Source organism: Exophiala spinifera (genome assembly GCF_000836115.1).
Source record: "Exophiala spinifera strain CBS 89968 unplaced genomic scaffold supercont1.2, whole genome shotgun sequence".
Lineage (NCBI taxonomy): Eukaryota > Fungi > Ascomycota > Eurotiomycetes > Chaetothyriales > Herpotrichiellaceae > Exophiala > Exophiala spinifera.
The window spans coordinates 613,588-632,132 of NW_015622514.1; the positions used below are offsets into that span (position 1 = coordinate 613,588).

The 18,545-nt window shown below is 49.4% G+C and overlaps 7 protein-coding genes across 7 annotated transcripts; 4 read left to right on the plus strand and 3 right to left on the minus strand.

Moving 5' to 3' along the window:
- Positions 1–2,881: 2,881 nt before the first annotated feature.
- Positions 2,882–3,430, plus strand: PV08_02499 (uncharacterized protein; the record flags this gene model as incomplete). The annotated part of the gene is made up of 1 exon (XM_016376857.1): positions 2,882–3,430. The coding sequence occupies one exon, from the start codon at positions 2,882–2,884 to the stop codon at positions 3,428–3,430; it is 549 nt and encodes a 182-aa protein (XP_016238427.1).
- A 550-nt stretch (positions 3,431–3,980) lies between these two features.
- Positions 3,981–5,143, minus strand: PV08_02500 (uncharacterized protein; the record flags this gene model as incomplete). The annotated part of the gene is made up of 3 exons (XM_016376858.1): positions 3,981–4,491; positions 4,547–5,036; positions 5,095–5,143. The coding sequence occupies 3 exons, from the start codon at positions 5,141–5,143 to the stop codon at positions 3,981–3,983; spliced, it is 1,050 nt and encodes a 349-aa protein (XP_016238428.1).
- A 582-nt stretch (positions 5,144–5,725) lies between these two features.
- PV08_02501 (uncharacterized protein) lies at positions 5,726–6,835 on the plus strand (the record flags this gene model as incomplete). The annotated part of the gene is made up of 4 exons (XM_016376859.1): positions 5,726–5,753; positions 5,811–6,170; positions 6,291–6,515; positions 6,603–6,835. The coding sequence occupies 4 exons, from the start codon at positions 5,726–5,728 to the stop codon at positions 6,833–6,835; spliced, it is 846 nt and encodes a 281-aa protein (XP_016238429.1).
- Positions 6,836–7,257: 422 nt separating this feature from the next.
- PV08_02502 (uncharacterized protein) lies at positions 7,258–9,257 on the minus strand (the record flags this gene model as incomplete). The annotated part of the gene is made up of 3 exons (XM_016376860.1): positions 7,258–7,794; positions 7,862–8,163; positions 8,240–9,257. 3 exons carry the CDS (start codon positions 9,255–9,257, stop codon positions 7,258–7,260), a joined length of 1,857 nt encoding a protein of 618 aa, XP_016238430.1.
- Positions 9,258–11,970: 2,713 nt separating this feature from the next.
- On the minus strand, positions 11,971–13,551 carry PV08_02503 (uncharacterized protein; the record flags this gene model as incomplete). Its single annotated transcript, XM_016376861.1, has 1 exon — positions 11,971–13,551. The coding sequence occupies one exon, from the start codon at positions 13,549–13,551 to the stop codon at positions 11,971–11,973; it is 1,581 nt and encodes a 526-aa protein (XP_016238431.1).
- Positions 13,552–14,258: 707 nt separating this feature from the next.
- PV08_02504 (uncharacterized protein) lies at positions 14,259–15,405 on the plus strand (the record flags this gene model as incomplete). The annotated part of the gene is made up of 2 exons (XM_016376862.1): positions 14,259–14,644; positions 14,718–15,405. 2 exons carry the CDS (start codon positions 14,259–14,261, stop codon positions 15,403–15,405), a joined length of 1,074 nt encoding a protein of 357 aa, XP_016238432.1.
- Positions 15,406–16,101: 696 nt separating this feature from the next.
- PV08_02505 (uncharacterized protein) lies at positions 16,102–18,502 on the plus strand (the record flags this gene model as incomplete). The annotated part of the gene is made up of 5 exons (XM_016376863.1): positions 16,102–16,738; positions 16,799–17,064; positions 17,123–17,313; positions 17,373–17,900; positions 18,007–18,502. The coding sequence occupies 5 exons, from the start codon at positions 16,102–16,104 to the stop codon at positions 18,500–18,502; spliced, it is 2,118 nt and encodes a 705-aa protein (XP_016238433.1).
- Between the last annotated feature and the right edge of the window lie 43 nt (positions 18,503–18,545).

An 18,545-nucleotide genomic window follows, 5' to 3' on the forward strand; every position in this document is an offset into this window, starting at 1 on the left:
CAATAATCGAGGTTTATCGATATATTATGAGGTGATAGTCGAGGTTTATCGACTTAAAAACAAAAGACAATAATCGAGGTTTATCGATATATTGCGAGACAACAAAATCGAAGGTTTTAACAGAACTAGCCTTACGAGGGTGTGTGAAGAATATAAAAATATAAGGCTAGTCTGTGAGTCAGAAAGAGGATTAATAATAGATTTAGATCTATTATAAATCAGGGTTTCTAAGGAGTTTTATGGGTTTTTATTATTTACCACCTAAGTGGAGACTTTACCACCTAGGTGAATACTTAATTTATAAGCTAGTTGCCACCTTTATAGTATTTAAGGGGCGTTCTCTCCTTAGTAGATAGAAAATAACCAAGTCGGTTAAGCATGCAATATATTCAGTCACCCCCTTGTCTCAACACTTATTAGGTCGCGAAAGCGAAATCTATATCATTATAACCTTGTAAATATTATAACTAAGAGACATAAGTGTGATCTAAACAAGCTATCTTAATTATTATGTATTTAAGCTATTATATTCATAGTGTATATACTTAATCTCTCTATTTCTTAGGAAATAAGCAAGACAAAAAAGCTAGTGCAGATTCTCCTCGATATTTAATGTGACTCTAATATCGTTCAAACCATTCTTAAACGCTCAATTCATGGCTTTCAAGATTTTTCAAGGATAATAGCTACTCGAAAAGCTCATAGATATCAAGAAACTATAGCGATATAATATGTAATAAAAACACGCTAACGCGATAAGCCAATCAACCGAGACAGATTGTTTTGTCTTGTATATTTTGATTCTTCTAGAGAGACGCATACTTGGTCGTGGAATTAGTCTACCTGGTAGCCTGTGTTGCTAGACCGGTCATGGTTGGCCTATATACACAACTTCTTAGTTGCTCACTAAAGCGCTAATGAGATCTCTCTACTTGGTGAACAGCTAAGCTATATTTCATCAGTGTGACAAGGATAGGGCTCGCCTTATTCGGGACTAGGTATTATAGACTGAGAGAATAGCAAAGTATATTATGCACTCTATCTAAGTCCTTTTACAGGCTCTAGATATACTATGATGACTTCGGCCGCCTCCTTACTTTGCTTGATATCTCTTGTTCACCAATAAAACCTTAGTGAGTGACGTGTTGACTTAGTCGACTTTCTTTTGATAAAGTTATTAACGATCGAGCTCCTCCCAGGGAATAAGCTACCAAACAGGATCAGATTCCCTTCTTGAGCTGATGAAATATAGCACCAGTATGTTGCCGAAACTAAGTTTGGGTATCCTCATCACTTTAATGTAGTCTTTCGGGGATGAGAGCTATTCGAAAGGCCCTCGTAAATGGAGAATGGCAAAGGCATAATACTGACTGCGACCAAAACTGATATAGTAGCGAAGTTAAACTTTCATAGCCTTCTCTGTGTTTACTTTAGGGTGGCCAAGTACATTGATAATAGTATTGAAATTTAGCCCCGTGGTATTGAAGAAGGTCGTATAAGTCCTGGTTATCGTCACGGATTTGGCTCCTGTTGTGGATATTATTTAGTGACCCGTGACGCGTAAACACTTCACGATATATATCCCAGTTCTACCTTACTATACTCTTGCCGCACACTATATAGGGGGATCAAGCTGTTATTTATGATCGGAGAATTAATAGTATACCCCTGCTATCCAAATTTCGGCTCATAAAAGGGCACGTCATGCTGCACGGTGATATACTTAGCTTCTATACTTGTTCAATCTCGCCTGCGAGCCTCATGAGGAACCATTACATCTTCCATTAATACAATTCTAGGCGAAAGAGAAGGCTGTGCGCTAATGTTCTATACATCTCCGATACTTACTGCTTATTGACTAACACAGCAGGTTAACTAATGTTAGCACGAGACGCTAGCTCTTGAGGCATTATATTGTAAGGCATTTCTAGATACACTCACATCGCCTTGTCCCACCAGGAAAAATAGAATTCAGGATTAGAATCTGATAGGTAACCAATTATTAAGTATTCACCTTGCTTAATGGCACTAAACGACGTCGCTGCACTCATCGGAAAGGAGTGTTACTCGAAACTGTTCTGGGCTGGTGTCTCAAGAAATAATGTTGCTATTATGTTGTTATATAAAAGTGGTTGACTAAATGACTGCTGTATATCTGGCTAAAACAGTTACATGCCACTCTGGGCAAAGCTATTTTATGCATGTTCTAATTTTGCTTTTCTGGGGTGGCTAGGTGCTTCTTTTGGCTAGCTAAGATCATCGTCATAGGATGAGAGCCAGGTTTGAATCAGTCAGTGCAGAGAGACCTGATGCCGGTGGAGACAGTGTACTCGGTTAGGGCGTCATCGATAGATATAAATATAGCTGTCCCCTTCTTGACTCTCTTTCTCTGTTCTTTGTTCTTCCTCTTCTCTCTCCATTCTAATTAAACCTTTCATTTACTGTCGTGGTCTGTCATGCCCACCACTTGTCACCAGCTTATTTAGAATTCTTGATAGCTTCGCTCTGGCCGCCTCATTACTAGGTATATAAGTAAAGCATTATAATCATGATGTGTTTGTAAATTGTCTTTATCGTCGCCCATCACAAAACAAACTAAGAACAAGAGTCTGTCCAATCAAACCTAACAAAGCAACATATATAGTTAGGTTTTTGGTCTTTATGCCTAAGGACAAGTAGCTTCATTAAGTGTTGTGAGTAAGGAGACATTAGTGACAGTATTAATGAAGCAGGTTTATAACTTAAGCCATCATTATATTGTAACCACTAACAAGAGGAAGGAAACAACAAATATCAGGGTCCCAGCTTATCTCGGTGTGGCTTAAATCCCCTGAATCCAAGCCCTTTAATGTTGTTGCCTTCGACACCTCGGCGATCTAATATGGATATGGAAGAAGACAGTCCAAGTTTCATAATCCAAGAACAAGAACTTCAGGATGAGATCGTCGATATAGAGAGTCCCCTTTATGTTGGGCTTTCTCCCGATAAAGTCTGGGACCACAATGTAGCCTATGACCGTAGGTTCTGTTATAACCACGGAGAGACGGAGTACCTGCTGGGTACCGCCGATCGATGGATGTCTCCTCGCGACTTTGATATCCGGGATGCTGAAGGTGCATTAGAGGCCATGCTTCAAAAGCATAAGGACAATCCTTCCGAGTTTCAACCGCATTCACGACGTTGTCAAGCGGAATGTTGGGGCATTCTGTTCTCACATGTACACAGTGTCCTTGACAAACGCGGGGATGGTGACAGACACCTCTTCTTGGTGCGGTGGAAAGCTTGCTGGACTCCGGAGAGTTATATCATCGACCAGGACTGGATAGCGGCTTCGCTGGAAGCGAACAAGAATCCAAATTGTCGACGGAGGCCTCGCGTCTACTTTTTGGCGGTGCAATCGACATTCCAGATCATCAGGGGGGTCAAATAGCGAGTCAAACAGATGCTGTAGATCGAGAGTAGGTACTGTATAACGAAGAAGCGTTGTGTTTCCAAGGGAAGACCGTGCATGTCCTAGGACACCGTGCCTGGAAGCGGGGAAGTCCTGGAGTGGCATTGGTGCTGGGCACCCCCTTCCAGGCTCAAGATCTGTCCTAGGCCCGTTGTACCAGGACAATGGGATCTCCAGGACGTTCGGGCTAGGCTAGGGGAGGGTCACAGGACCTCCGCTGAGGCAGGACGCTTGTCCCACCTATGACTGATGTCCCAAGGTATTGTTTCTCCTGTGACCGAAAGGATCCTAGCCTGCTGGCAGTCCCTGGAAACGAGGGAGTCCTGCGGCGTAAGGGCTGGGCACGCGGTTCCAGGGACTGCCGTCCTAGGGTTGTTGTCCCGTATTTCCCTGCTTCGCTGGTCCAGTAGGAAATGCGTTCTGACCACGTCCAACGAGGTATGAGCAGTCATGCGGTAATGTGTATGCGCGGGAGCGCTCGTCTAATAAGCTGATGCTCCGCTGCCAAACGACCACATGAGAACAAGGCTCAACAGGCAATGGATACACTCTCCCCGTTTGACTTCAGCATTGCCTCTAACAGTTGTAGATCCAACAGAGCCTCCTGAAACGATATCCTCGTGTCCATTTCTGAACCATTTAACGCTGCCCCGAAAGAAGCGAACTCGTCCAGCACGCCGAAAGTCATCTCGTCCTCAAACTTGCTTTCTACTATGATACCAGCAGCATTCCTGAGCCGTGTTGTGACGACGGTAGGACCCTGAACATGAACGACGCCCTTGTCTGTGACGATGTCGTAGTCAATTCCGTCCAAGAAGGGGATGCCGACTGAAAATCGAAAGGTTCCGGTAACAGCCTTGTCGGTTTCGAGTAGCGCGAAGACAGTGTCCACAGGCGGAAGTGCAGGGTCAAGGAGCTTTGCAGACGCCGCTGCGGTGGCGAGAGTATGGCCGCCTGCAGCCAGCAGGAAGCGAAGAATGGCTACAAAGTGGATACACGCGTCGAGCACAAAACCGGCTGGGTGACTGGCTGTCTGGCGCCTGTGGAGGACCCGTTAGCGAATATACCTGCCGGGTTGACCAGTGGAAAACTCACCAGTCTGAATGGAAATATTTGTCCTCGACGCCGATGAAATGATAGATCTCGCACCGAAAGGTGAGGATCTTGGCGTCTAGCTGGCGGATGATTCCAGCTGCTCGATTGACTGAGTTCCAGAACCGAAAGTTCTCGCCCACGGCCCAAACAATCTGTTTCGACTGACACTGCTTCTGGTACAGCTTCATGAGGTCTTGGGCCTGAGCAACAGTTGGAGCAATTGGCTTTTCGCTAAGTACGCTCTTGCCTGCCTCGAAGGCCCGGCGAATGAGGTCCGGCGATTTTGAGATAGGGACAGCGACGCTGATAGCTTCAACATCAGGCCGCTTCAGTAATGCATCGAGGGTTCGATCTGAAGTTGCGGGAATTTCATAGTATGCTTCAACACCCGGTCCTGCAGTCTTCGCAAGGGTTTCTGCTGATTTCTGCGACCGTGAGTAGATGGCCTTGAGCGATAGGGCAGGCACAGATCGAATTGCTGGGAGATGCTCTGCCTGCTTGTCAGACGATGATGCTGGAAACAAGACCTCAACATTCTGGTAGCTCACCCTCCGTTGCAAAGATGCCAGCCCCAAGGATGGCGATTCCAACAACCATGGCGGGTACGTGCACCGTGATTGGTAGTTCCCAGTACCGCTGCACTGGAGTGTTGATGGGCTGTCATTTCTACCAGTATATAGTCATGATAGAGACCGAGTCTTTGTACAGTGCTTTCTGGCACCAGTTCCATCCTATCCTGAGTCACCAAATGGGAGGTAACTCCGGCCGACCCACTCCGGCCGACGCCCCTTTCGGTTGTAGAATAACAGCCGACCAAAGCAAACAAAATTGAAAATTTGGCTTTCCGAAACCCCTCCTTCCCCGCTGAGATCTCGGAGACGGCCTCGCTTGAGACAGCGGAAGAGTGTAGGACGGAACATGGCATGGTAGAGAGAAGATTGCGGTGGGCTATTGTCCTTGTTGCATGGTTGAAGTCGTGCGGGGCATTTGCGTGTCCACGGCATGAAGATGACCGGTACCTTGAGGCCTGTGAACGCCAATAGCGAATGCCATGGTCTTAAGGAGAGATTCTGTGCCTAAACTGGCAATGTTCACAGCCAGTCTCTCGCTCAAGGAAAGCGTCCATCCCTCGCGTATCCAAAAAGAACCTCCAAACGGGGATATTTCCAGCCCACCAACATGAGCGAAATCAGTGTCATTGTCACCGGTAAGGGCGTCACCGTTCCTGAACAAGGAAAACCACCACAGCTAACTTGATTTCAAGGTGGTGCATCAGGCATTGGCCTAGCCAACGTGCGAAAGCTAGCAGGAAAATGGCTAGCAGTCAAGACACACATCTCGATCTTGGACATCAATACACAGCAAGGAGAGCAAATTGTCAACAGCCTTAAGAATGAATTCTCCTCCAGTGGTCACACAACCTTTACCTTCCACAGGTGCGATGTCGCATCCTGGGATAGTCTGGCTGAAGCTTTCACCGACATCTTCACAGTCCAACGGCGTATCGACATTGTGTTTGCGAACGCTGGAGTCGCCGAGAAGGGAGCGTTCATGGAACCCAGCAATAAACCAACCAAGCCAAATATGCTGTGCTGCGATATCAACTTCTACGGCGTACTGAACAGTAAGTGTGCTTTGAGGGCACCACCTTTGGAAAACTTCTCAGTTTCTGAAAACGCTGTCCGTCCATCGAGCGCATCACCTTTGTTTAAGACCATGCATCACTAATCCGAACCTCATGCAGCGGTCAATTTGGCCATCCACTATATGAACAAGAATCAGATCTCGACCCGCAATGGACTCAGAGGTAGCATTATCTGTACAGCGTCCAATAGTGGGCTGTACGCCTTTCCACTCGAGCCCATGTACGCCGCCGCCAAGCACGGTGTAGTCGGCCTTGTGCGGTCCCTAGGGCCGCGTCTTGCGCAAGGGAAGATTCAAATCAACGGTCTTGCACCTTGTGTCGTGGGTATGTTGCCTGCCTGCCTGCTTGTCTGTCTGGTTTTACGCTCTACTTCATCACCCGCTCGCGAACTGACACACCGCACGCCATCAGAAACAAACATTGCCCCTGGAGTGGGCCAGCTGGATGGGATCATTCTAACGCCTCTCAGTACGGTTGTGAAAGCAGTTGAGATGATTCTTGACGACGCCTCGATTTCGGGCCAAATCGCTGAGATATCGGAAGATAGGGTTACCTGGCCGAAACAACAAGACTACGTCGATGATAGCACGAGGAAGAACTATGGCATTTTATGTACGTTGGTAGAAGGTGCAACTTCTGCGTAGCCTGGGGCTCGGAGTATGTATGGCATACTCCTGTCTCTGACTCCTGGACGCCGCGTTGCTGTGATGCTAAGAGCAAATACGCTTGAGCTTATCATGTACTTGTGTACATGGTCTTCTTACATCGTAGGTCATTTCGTGCTTGTAACGAGCTCTGTACTTCAATGTGAGGCCCCGTCCACGGTTGTTTGAGCCCAGATAGTAAATTTAGTTTACCATTAAATAAAGGCGCGGCAATCATGATATAAAGGAAGATTAAGGAATACATTGCTATTCATTTTCGAAGTGGCAACTTTAGTAATGTGGAATCTCTTCCATAGAACTTGATTTCATTTGAACTTGGACTTGTTTTCTATCTCTCTCTCTCTCTCTCTCTCTCGCGTATCTCTACTACCTTTAAAAATTCCATGCTCCCAGGTGCTTATCTAGCCCAGAATGAAGGGCAAGGTGAGAGAGCTATCAAACTCACCACCGGTATACAATGTGGTGTTCCCCACGTTGTCGTCGTCAGGCTCTGTCAGCGTACACGATGGAATCTCCGGAAGGCTCATGTCGTGACCAGAAACTCTCAACATGATGCCCTCACCAGGCGCGAAGACCATGCCAATTGGCCATAGAGGAATCTCCAACCTGACTTTAGTACCAGGGTTAATCTTCTCTGAGAAGCGGTGGGTGTAGAACAGGTCGACGTCAGACGAAGACTTCGACCGGTCCAGAGTGCCACGGTGAGATGCACGGAGAAATCCTTGGGGTCCCAGGGTCTTTGCCGTGTTCACGTCCGGGACTTCGGACTCGGGGACAGGACAAGGGTAGTTGAGGTGCTTTAGCGGCTTTCCTTGTGCGTTGATCTTCCGAATTTGGACCGCAACGTCCATGTCATCGTGGTCGGGTGTCGACACCCACACGGTCGCCTTGGAGTACCCAGCCAATTCCGTCTGCTGGTTGAAATAGAGAGTGAAGTCCTGCAAGGTGAGAGTATTAGTTACCTGCACTACTGATCAAGGTGCCGCCGTACTATGGATGACGTACCGCAGAGTCAGTGAGATGATGAGCTTCATATGTGATCGAGGAAGAGGCTGACAGATGATCTGGGACAAGTGTCCCCGAAGATGCATCCAGGAAGAAAGTGCGTAGTTCTTCACGCTCCAGCGGCCAAGAGGCTTCGGGTCGTTCGACTATGGTCTTTGCTATTCCACCTCCGCTTTCGAAACCAAGAAGCGAAAGTCGGACTGACGGCGTCGAATCCTCCCATCCGTTCTTGATGTCCTTGGCATATCGATCGAAGTATTTTTGGAGATCATCGTTGATATCATCACGATAGATATCATACCCTACGACGACGTCAAACTTGCCCTTGTGCATAAGGGAGATGGGCATTCAGCCACAGAGAATCGGTGATGAACTTACATTCCTGGTATGGATGAACGCGCAACCATTTCTGTTTCGTTTTGGAGTCTCTAAAGAGTGCAAATGAGCCGTAGGTGTGCAGTATGCTGGAATAAGAAGCCAGTGCGTAGACCGGAACCCCGTCAATATTCTCAATAGCTATCCTCTTCTCCTCCCAGTAATCATCGTATAGTGGGCGGTGTGCCGTCATGGCAAAAACGTCTTCAGCACCTTCGGGGCCAGCCATGCCTCCAGAGATCATGGCATGGAATTTGCGCAAATGCGGTCGACCTCCACGATTAAAGGCATGTCGGTAGAAGTCATTAAAACTCTCCCATGGGGCAAGGGCCTTGAGAGCGGAGTGCTTCATGCGGGAAGCGAAGTTGATCTGTGACAATGACAGCCATGAATTTCCCGCCATGACGACGGACCCATTGCACCATTTCTGCGTGATCAACCATTCGATCGTGTCGTAGATATCCTCCGCTTCCTGGTCACCAAAATAGGTGATGATACCGTCACTATGTCCAGCCCCGCGTGCGTCAACATTGATAACTGCATAGCCCCTCTCGCTCCATTCTGCCGGGTCAGGGGCTTCAAATTTCTCGTATCCAGATGTTCTCTCTTTGGGGATGCCTACACGGAAAGGGGCCATGTTGTCATAATCCTGTGCGCCTGTTCCCGACTTCCCATAAGGACTCCAGGGTATCAGAGCCGGGACTGGTTCTGCCTCGGACGTAATTGGTCTGAAGATATCGGTGAAGATCCGCGCACCGTCCCTGACTACGATCTCAACGTCACGGTCAAAGATCGTGTCGACTCCGAACTGGCGTCTGTCAGGAGCTTTTTTGAAGCCGGCTTTTAGGACCTGCGAGCCTGGCTGGAAGCCTTGATAGTTGAATGTCTTTGACTCGGGTGCTCGATCAATATCTCGAATGACAACGTCGTCGAAGAGCTTCTTTACCCGAAGTTCCGACTTGAAAGAAGCAAGAGGAGGCAGAGGTCCCGGAGTAGTACTGGTAGTAGTAGTAGCAATCATTTTGAGGATTGCGTAGTGAGGTCCTATGTGACCCGCAGACAAAGGCGTCACGTAGCGACACCACTGTTCGGACTGGGACGGATAGAGAGAATGCGGTTTGATCGTTTCGAAGCAGGAGTCGAACAGATATCGCCGGCTCATAGACATGGAACCGCGAGGCACCCTTGACGTACCTCGCATTCTAGCCCACATTTGCCCCGATGCCCCGCCACGATCCAGGTAGTAAGTAGTTCTAGGTACACGTGGAGCATCTATGGGAGAGCGTGGTCGGCACTTGTTGAACGTTGTTTGGGCATTGTCGGTTCATTTTTCGGGTGAGATGGGTCGAGTCAAGAGTTGGCCGCCCGTGGAATGCGCCAGTCGGTAAGATCGAGACCGTCGGGATCTACATCGGTGGATACAAAACACCCTCTCCACATTCACCGGGGTTAGGGATCGTCGAACCGTCCGTGAATCGTGGATGCTGGACACGGACAAATTACACTGTGGCACTATTGAGGCTATCACGGACGGAAAAGTTAGACTTTGGTGACTCGCCTCTCGAACCCTCAATCCCGTGCAGCGGCCTGGACAACTAGACGCTACTACTCTAGGTAGGGATCTGTTGGTGCTCTATCACGTATTTCCTAGAGCTTGAACTATTCACAATGCGGCATAACAGTGTCCTTCTCCCGTGTCCGAGGCATGCGGGCTCGTCTCATGCAGGTAGACCAGCAAGATCGCAGCATCGCAGGGACTAGGCATTAGCAATGGGCGAGATCTTAGGTCAGCATTGTGAAGTTACGGTACCGTGGGATCCCGACTGGGGTGTAGCAGGATGGAGACTCATGAGGCACGGATTCACCACAATACTTTATCTCCTCGAGAACTCTGCTCCAATATCACTACTTCGTTTTAGGTTGTCTCTTGCTGTCTCTAGAGAGATTCCGGATAGACGACGCAAGAGCTGCATCTCCAAAGCCACAAAAGCGTCAACGCAGTCACAATAAGGGCGTCTTTCTTACCAATCGATGGCTGAAGGGTGCTTGTACCATCACAGCCGCTCCTACAGCAGACCCTGATATTGTTGACTGGAAGCCCAACGATCCCGAGTATCCATACAACTGGACTTCATACAAAAAGTGGAGACATGTTATATATAGCTCTGGAATAACCGTGTTAACGTTCGTACCCAATCCGATTCTTCGACCATGTTTGCACCAGGGGGTTCAGTTAGCCATGGCCGAGTTTCATTCCGACAGCAAGATCCTCAGTGAGTTCGCGGTGTTGGTCTTTGTGCCTGGATATGTTGTCGGTTTGCTTCTCCCTTTCCCTAGCAGTATCACTTACACCAGACATGTTTCTGACATGAAAGGAAAGGGCCCTCTCTTCATGGCTCCGTTGAGCGAGTTATAGGGTCGACGATGGTTATGTCAAGTCTTCATGCAATCACTCTTACGACCGACGAAATTAATTCTGTTCTCTCCCATCGTGTTACTGCTCTCGGTATACGGTGCCATCACTTATGGTGACATCTACCTGCTTTTCACAACGATGAGCCACTTGTTCGACGAGAGGTACAACATTAGTGCCCAGAATGTCGGACTGTGCTACCTGGGAGTTGGTGTCGGACAATTCGTGGCGGTTATAGTCTTCAATCGTTTCTTGGACTCTCCTCTCCTCAAGCTTGCCAGGGGTGACCAGCTGAAACCGGAATATCGTCTCCTTTTGATTTGGCCAGGGTCGACTTCAATGTGCTTTGGGCTTTTGCTGTACGGCTAGACCATTAACAATGGCATCCACTGGATTGTGCCTATCATCGGTACTGGCCTGATAAGCTATGGCATGATCGGATCCTTTCTCCCAATTGGGACCTACCTCGTCGATGCCTTCACGACCTGTGCTGCCTCCGGAACGGCGGCTAATACTGTGCTGAGAAACTTGTTCAGAGTTCTCCTTCCTCTCTGTGGAGAGCACCTCGTTGACTCCTTAGGCCCGGGCGGGGGAATGAGTGTGTTGGCCTTCATTTCAATGAGCATGTTTCCTGCAATTTGGGCGTTGATTAGATATCGTGAGAGAATCAGGACTCATCCCAGCTTCCAAGTCGAACTGTGAATCCCAGAAGGGGGTCACTCTCGGACTGTCTAGGATACTCATATCCTCGGATGGATGTGTGCAAAAGAGATCTGAAACGGTTTCAAGATACAGATGATGATTTCCAACACGAGCGCATACCCATGTCATCAACGTCACATATTTGAATCTGATAGTAGGCAATAGATATGCGCTTTTGGCAGAATGGCTTCCTCTATTGCTTGTTCTCTTCCTGCAACTCTTCTTGTAAAATGAAGCGTTGATACTTATACGAGACGGTCTGTCTCCGGGACGAGAGCGCCATAAGTAATGTCATAAGAACTTTCTTTGTTTTAATTTACCTGACGGCATTGTGTCCGTCATTTTAAGTTTCATGAGAAGTGAACATAGATTCCTAAACCTGGAGTTTGCGTTCTTTACCGCATACTCGATCATTGACTTGGGTTTGGTGATAGCCAAGTTTCTGTGGTACTGCAACATCGTCTCTCAACCACAACGATGAGCAAATCATAATCCCGAGAAACACCCAAATCCCGTCCAATTTCCTGGTCTCCTTCTTCTGTGCCGTTCGTCATTGCTATCCGTGTTCCACTGTCTGGTGAGGGACCCTGGTCAGACAGCATCCAACTCTTCTGATCATCTAGGCTTTAACTTCGACATGCTCGAGTTTAGCCTCCTGGTGCTCGATCTCAATCCCTTCATCATGCTCATATTCATGCTTCACCCTGATTCGTTCGGCAGCCTCGATGGTAGCATTGCGGGAGTTGCTGTCAAAAATGCCATCGATTTCTTCGATGGTCAGCCCCTTGGTCTCCGGGAGGAATAGCGCGAAGAGAATGATGACGACAACCAGGACAGCCACATAAACAAGGTAGTACTTCCATCCTATGGCGGCGAGAGCAATGGGGTTGACCAGTTGATTGAAGCATAAAGCCAATCCAGTGCACATCCAATAGAGGGACACCAGCATTGGACGTGTGGCCGGAGTCGAGATCTCAGCGACATATAGAGGTGGGATCGGAGTGAACCCAATGCAATAGCATCCGAAAAACAGGAAAAGGAAGGCAATCACAGCTCTTCCTGCCGCAATGTTGTGACTGTTGGCATATAGAGCTGAGCAAGCGGTGACAAGGGCCATGTTGACCAGCATACCGCAAGCCGATGCAATCAGTAAGGTCCTTCGGCCAAACCTTTCACTGCTGAGTGATGCTGCAACGGCCATGAACCAGCTCCAGATCTGAAGGCCTCCATTGATACCGTTCTGGGCTCGGTTGCTGGTGATACCGACAGAAGCCAGAACGGGGGCCAGGTAGAAATTGACGACAGCGTTCCCAACCCACTGGCTGGAAAGGCCCAGAAGAACTGCAAGACTCAGGCGGTAAAGATTGGGCTTAGTCCTGAACAAGTTGAGCACGGAATTGCCATTCTTTTCTTGCTCTCTGGTGGTATTGGAGATGATCTCTTCATACTCAAGTTCCACGAGTTCGTCGTGGAGATCCCCATTGGCGTGGTACTTGGCGAGGAGCTTTTTGCCTTCCTCGTGGCGTCCCTTGAGAATCATCCATCTTGGTGATTCTGGACAGAGGAAAACCAACAAGGGCAATTGAACGATGTTCCATGCTGCCTGTATGATGATTGGAAGTCTCCATGACCATGAAGAGTTGATGCTGAGCGCCCCAAATGCGGTCCAGGCCACTGTGATGGCGCCCACATAGAAGAAAGTGATCCACAAAGAGGTAACTTGAGCGCGTTGCCTTGGATGGGAGATTTCAGCAACAAGGAGGTTGGATGATATGTTCAAGCTGATCATACCGAATCCCAGGAAAATGCGTACGGCCATGAATTGCCACTTTGTCTTAACGAACGCTTGGCCAATAGAAAAAGCAATCTGCCATAAGCAGAAGAATATGGCTGTTGGCCGTCGACCATATCTGTCCGAAAGCAATGGGGCTGGAAGCACTGTAAAAAGCACACCCATCGAATTTGATGCGATCAAAACGCCGGTCAAGGTCGCCCCAGAGACCTGCAAGTCCATGTACCATCTCTGGTTGCCGAGAAGGCCGCCAATGAGAGCCGCATCGAAACCAAAAGCCATGCTGCTGATCATCAGACCAAAGATACGGATGTTAAGTTGACGCAGGCCAGGGTCTTTCCACCATTGTGGATGACAGTTGTTGCGCGCCTGGAGGGCTACTCCTCCTGGGAGCATTGGTGGTGCCATGTTCGAGATATGGTGCTGTCAATGTGATTCGTGTCTGGCTCCAAGCGATATAGAGACGAGTAGGGTCTCTGTGAGCCCAATTCACGCTGATAGTGAAAGGTCCTGTTCAGGCTGTTTGGTGATTGGATGGGTCACCTTTGAGACACCAGAACAGCAAAGGAGGGTAGGAGACTGCCTTCTGCCCTCAATCAAGGCACCAGGACTATCACGCTATATGTATGTGCACATGGTGCTGAACTTCGCGTCGGTAGACTTTGTCTCGAGTGTCCAGCCCGTGTATAGCCCATACCCCGGATTCTGCTGGCCCCCGGGAAGAGGGGCCAGATTTAGTGCGGAGAGAGTTTCCCGCCAAGACTCTGATAGAGTTCGCCGAAGTCTAAAAGCTGGCGCCGTCGGACTCTCGGGCGGACGGACGGACGGACTGTAGTTTGCATTGCTGCCTCACAGATTGGCTCGCCCTTGCGCAGCACGTGAGACTCCGTGTGATGCCAGATCTTACAGACGGTAGTGAGGACGGAAAGGAGAAAGTGCGCCCGCCTGATTTGTAGAGGGGCCCAGCCTTTTGCCACGAGATGATGGCTGTCGATATAATGAGCTTTAATATGTGCTGGTGCATTAAACAACGAGCACACACAACTTAACCTCGTCGAGCAGGATCCATCTCTAGATACTTGAAGTACGAATATTCAAAACTTCTTCTTACCACAATGGCACCACATGCTACACTTCCTTCAGAAGACGATGCCTCCACCACCTATTATGTTCCTGAAAGTAGCCGCAAACACATGCAGGGTTGGGATACTGAAGTCCGGGGCAATACCGATATCCTCGAAGCACAAGCTAGCAAGCAATTCGGCGACTGGCGCGATGATTTCTTCAGGCACGGCTATGCCTTGGTGAAGCAGGCCGTTCCCAGTGAACGTGCTCTGGGATATCAAAAGCAGGCCTTGGACTGGCTCACCAAGTTCGACATGGGTTTGGACTACAATGACCCCTCGACGTGGAATGCGGAACACTTGCCTGTCATGATGAATGCAGGCATGGTCTTGAACTACTGTGCTGCCCATGAGAAGTGGGTATGGGATGTTCGATGGTTAGTGTCACTTCCCTTTTGAGACGATGTCTTTTGAAGCTTGTCAAGCTGATCGTTTGATTGAATGTTGTAGTGAGGAAGGTGTCATCGAGCCCTTCACTCAACTGTGGCAGACAGAAGAGCTCTTAGTGTCCTTCGATGCTGTCAACATTACCTTGCCAGGTCGCAAAGATGTCAAATGGAGCCCGTGGCCCCATGTAGACCAATCCCCCACGCGTCTCGGCCTCGCCTGTGCTCAGGGGGTTGTTCTGCTCTCCAATGCAGGTCCTAAGGATGGCGGCTTGATCGTCATGCGTGGCAGTGCTTCTCTATTTGAACAATACTTCAAGGAGAATCCACCTACGGAGAAGCCTGCTGATGCTCCTGGCCAATTTGACTGGTATGGCTTTAAGACGGAAGAGTTGAAGTGGTTCGAGAAGCACGGCTGTGAGATGATCAAGATCGAGGCCGAGGCTGGAGATATGATCATCTGGGATTCGCGGACCATCCACCATGCTGCGCTTCCCGAAAGCAACCAGATTCGCACCGTCGTATATGCTGCTTACACCCCGCGGGCATTGGCTTCCGAGAAAGACTTGGAACTGAAACAGCAATGTTTCAAGAAGTGGGAGGGCACCACTCACTGGCCTCACTGCAACATCTTTCCTCAGGGAAAGGCATATAGAAACGGCGAGATCTGTCCACATGAGCGCGACGAGCCTTTGCAGAAGCCCGAGCTCACCGACAAGCTGCTGAAGCTGGCGGGCATCAAAGCGTATTGAAATACGAGTATAGCTGGCTGTCTACAGTCTAGATATGACATAGCGCCATTCATTTTCTTTCCTTGGTTCAAATTTTCAGAATATACAGTAAGACATCAAATGCGGCGCCGCGATATAAGATGCATATTGAGCTTGCCTATTCACCCATTTATAGCCACCTCTCTTCCCCCTCATCGACCATGCCCCACCTTTTCCTTCCCCGCCGATTCACAGTAGCTAACTGGCAACTATTCCATCGCCAACCGAGGTGTCCAAGCACCCTAGAGCCTTCTTTGTCTCTAGCTTGCCCTTGTCAGATAGTAGTAGATTAAACCTGGAACCGATGACATTGTTTTGTTCAATATTGCTCTGTCTGTACTAGAAGTCCGTCCAACATGACGAGCCAGGAAATCGAACATGAAGACCCTCCTCTCTTGCCTACTGCAGACTCTAACATTCCATCCGCACCAACAGCCAACACAACGGGCGCTCGACGTAGACCCAAGGCAGTAGGTCAGCCCGGTGCCGGGTTTGGTTAAAGATTCTGCTGACAGTCCTTTTCATCCAGTGCGACAGTTGCTGGCAGCGCAAGGTAAATAGGCTTTGGTCGCCACAGTGTGCAATGGAAAGTCACGGCTCATTCATCTCTTTCAGATTCGGTGCGATGAGCAACGCGGGCGATGCCAAAATTGTCAGAAATATGGACAGAAATGTACCATGACACGAGCAGATGGCTCACACCTTGTCCGTGGCGAGAGAGAGCCTCGTAAACCCCCCCCTCGAAATTCTTGGAATGGCTCTCGAAAGCACTGGAGATCGCCTGAGCCTTTCGCTACTCAGAGTCGGAGTCAAACTTCTCCAGTTTTCAAACGTCCGGCCTTGACACAGCACTCTCCAAGACTTGATGGTCAGATGTCTCGGGGCCAGGGAGACGGCCACTTGTTGCAGCAGCTTCATTTGCCCCAAGAACCCAGCTCCGATCCCTATGCCGGCGAGCCCCCAAGCAATCACCCCTTCGCAGCGGCGTTGCGAGCCAGCTATAATTCGCCGAGTACGGATCAATCGCCCGGTACGCAGTCGTTCACGTCACGGCAGAGCATTACTGCCACGACATATGAAGGCGTTGTTGTGATCGAACCGGTCGCGGATCCCCAAAAGTGCAAGTACGTAGGCAAAACGTCGACTCAAGTATTGGCCAAGTCAGCAGATCAGTACTCAAAGCCCGAAGGCTTCTTCCTGAAGGTCATGGACTTTTTCTGTCCCTTACTGAGCCACTCGGAGGAGGTTGACACGATGCACCGGCCAAAGCATCAGCCTTTAGTGGATAAGGCAACAGGACTGCGATGTATCGATGGTAAGGTCCCTTGAGACTTCCAGATGGTAAGACACTGTGAAGCTCATTGAGACGAAACAGCATTCTTCTCAAGCATACACCGCATCCTACCATTTCTCGACGAGCTCCATGTCCGCAAGATGGTAGACGACTTTTACGATCACGGCATCGTACACGAACAGGTCAATGTGTGTTGTATTTACCTTTTGATAGCCATCGGCGCACGAAGTTTCAGCGGTAGCGATGCCGAGCAAATTTCGACCACCCACTTTGCGGCCAGCTGGTCAATGCACGACATTATTCTGGCCGCGCCATACCTCGCTAGCGTGCAATGTTTGATCCTGATGGTAGGCTGCTTCATCACCAGTTCGTGGTAGAGTATTCCAGATTGACATAGCTTCGCAGACCATCGAACTAACCAACCAGAACAAAGAAGGCCAGGCGATTTTCGCCATCGGCACAGCAGTTCGGATTGCCCAATCCCTGGGCCTGCATCGACCTCTTTCTGCACACAAGGAAATCATCGAGCTGAGATTCGTCCAGAAGAACTACCGGCTTAGGAGCTGCGTCTGGTGGACATGCTACTGTCTGGACAAGTGAGTCTTGCTGCTTTTGGAACAGTGGGAACCGTGGGCTGATAGCTGAGCTAACCCAGAAAACTATGCTTCGAATGTGGGCGGCCTTCCATCATCAACGATACGGACTGCGACGTGGAGTCGATATCCTTAGAGGACGACGGTAACGTGACAGAAACATCAGAGGCAGCGGTGTTCCCGTACCTGATCCAGATCTGTCGAATTCTGTCGACAATTATGAGCCGCCTGTACGGCAGAATGGCCGAGTCGAACGACGAGCTTAGCCTTCTCAGACAGATCGAGGCCATTGACAAAATGCTGACTGACTGGAGGAGCAGTCTTCCGACCATCTGGACTGCGGACCCGGACTTGATGGGGGCAGAAGTGGACTCTCACTCACGCGACAGTGTGCTTCTGTATTGCATCTACTACAACGCGCTCCTTGTCATTCATCGAGCGGCACTATTCGGCAAACTGCCAACAATTGCCAAGGACTACCACAACGGGAGAATTGCTTCTTCAGACGTGGTTTGCTTGAACTCGTCGCGGTCTCTTGCCAAGTACGTCAATGTCTTGGTGAATCACCGTGAAAACTGGGCGTTGTTAAGGTATGTACGCAGCTTAAGTTGACAACAACAAACCCATCGAGGTGGACCTCATGTGAATTTCATCTCTACGCCCAACCGTAACAGCTAATTCAACTGTGGAAACCAGGTGGATCACCCCTTACTGCTTGAACGTCATCTTCACTCTGTACATGGGCGTGGTGAGAGACCCGACCCACTGGATGGTGGACGCGGACGTGGGGCTGATGAGAAGCATCACTCGCTGCTTTTCGGCCTCGTGTGCGCACAAGGTCGCCATTCGACCCTTTGACGAGCTGTTTCGGACGCTGGAAGAAGCAATGCAGACTTTGCGCGCTCGAAAACGCCACGCGCCCCTTTCGACGGCCGCCACCGCGGCTTCACTGTCCGAGAACCGGGACTTGACGAGCCCAGGAGGTTTGGAAGTCACTGGAGGGGGCTTACAGCAGATGAGTGGCCCTGACGCAGCCGTCAACGATCTGGATGGTGGCATCTTGCGGAACTCGACCGGACTCAATTTTGACACTGATTTTCAGTTCCAGGATTTTTTCGACTTTGGGGTTGGTGGAGAAGGCTCTAGTGTATTTCAGCTGTGGCCCTTGAGTTCAGTAGATCAAAGTGGGTGATGCTGTGAGACAACCTAGCATCACATGGTTCCGATGGGTGTCC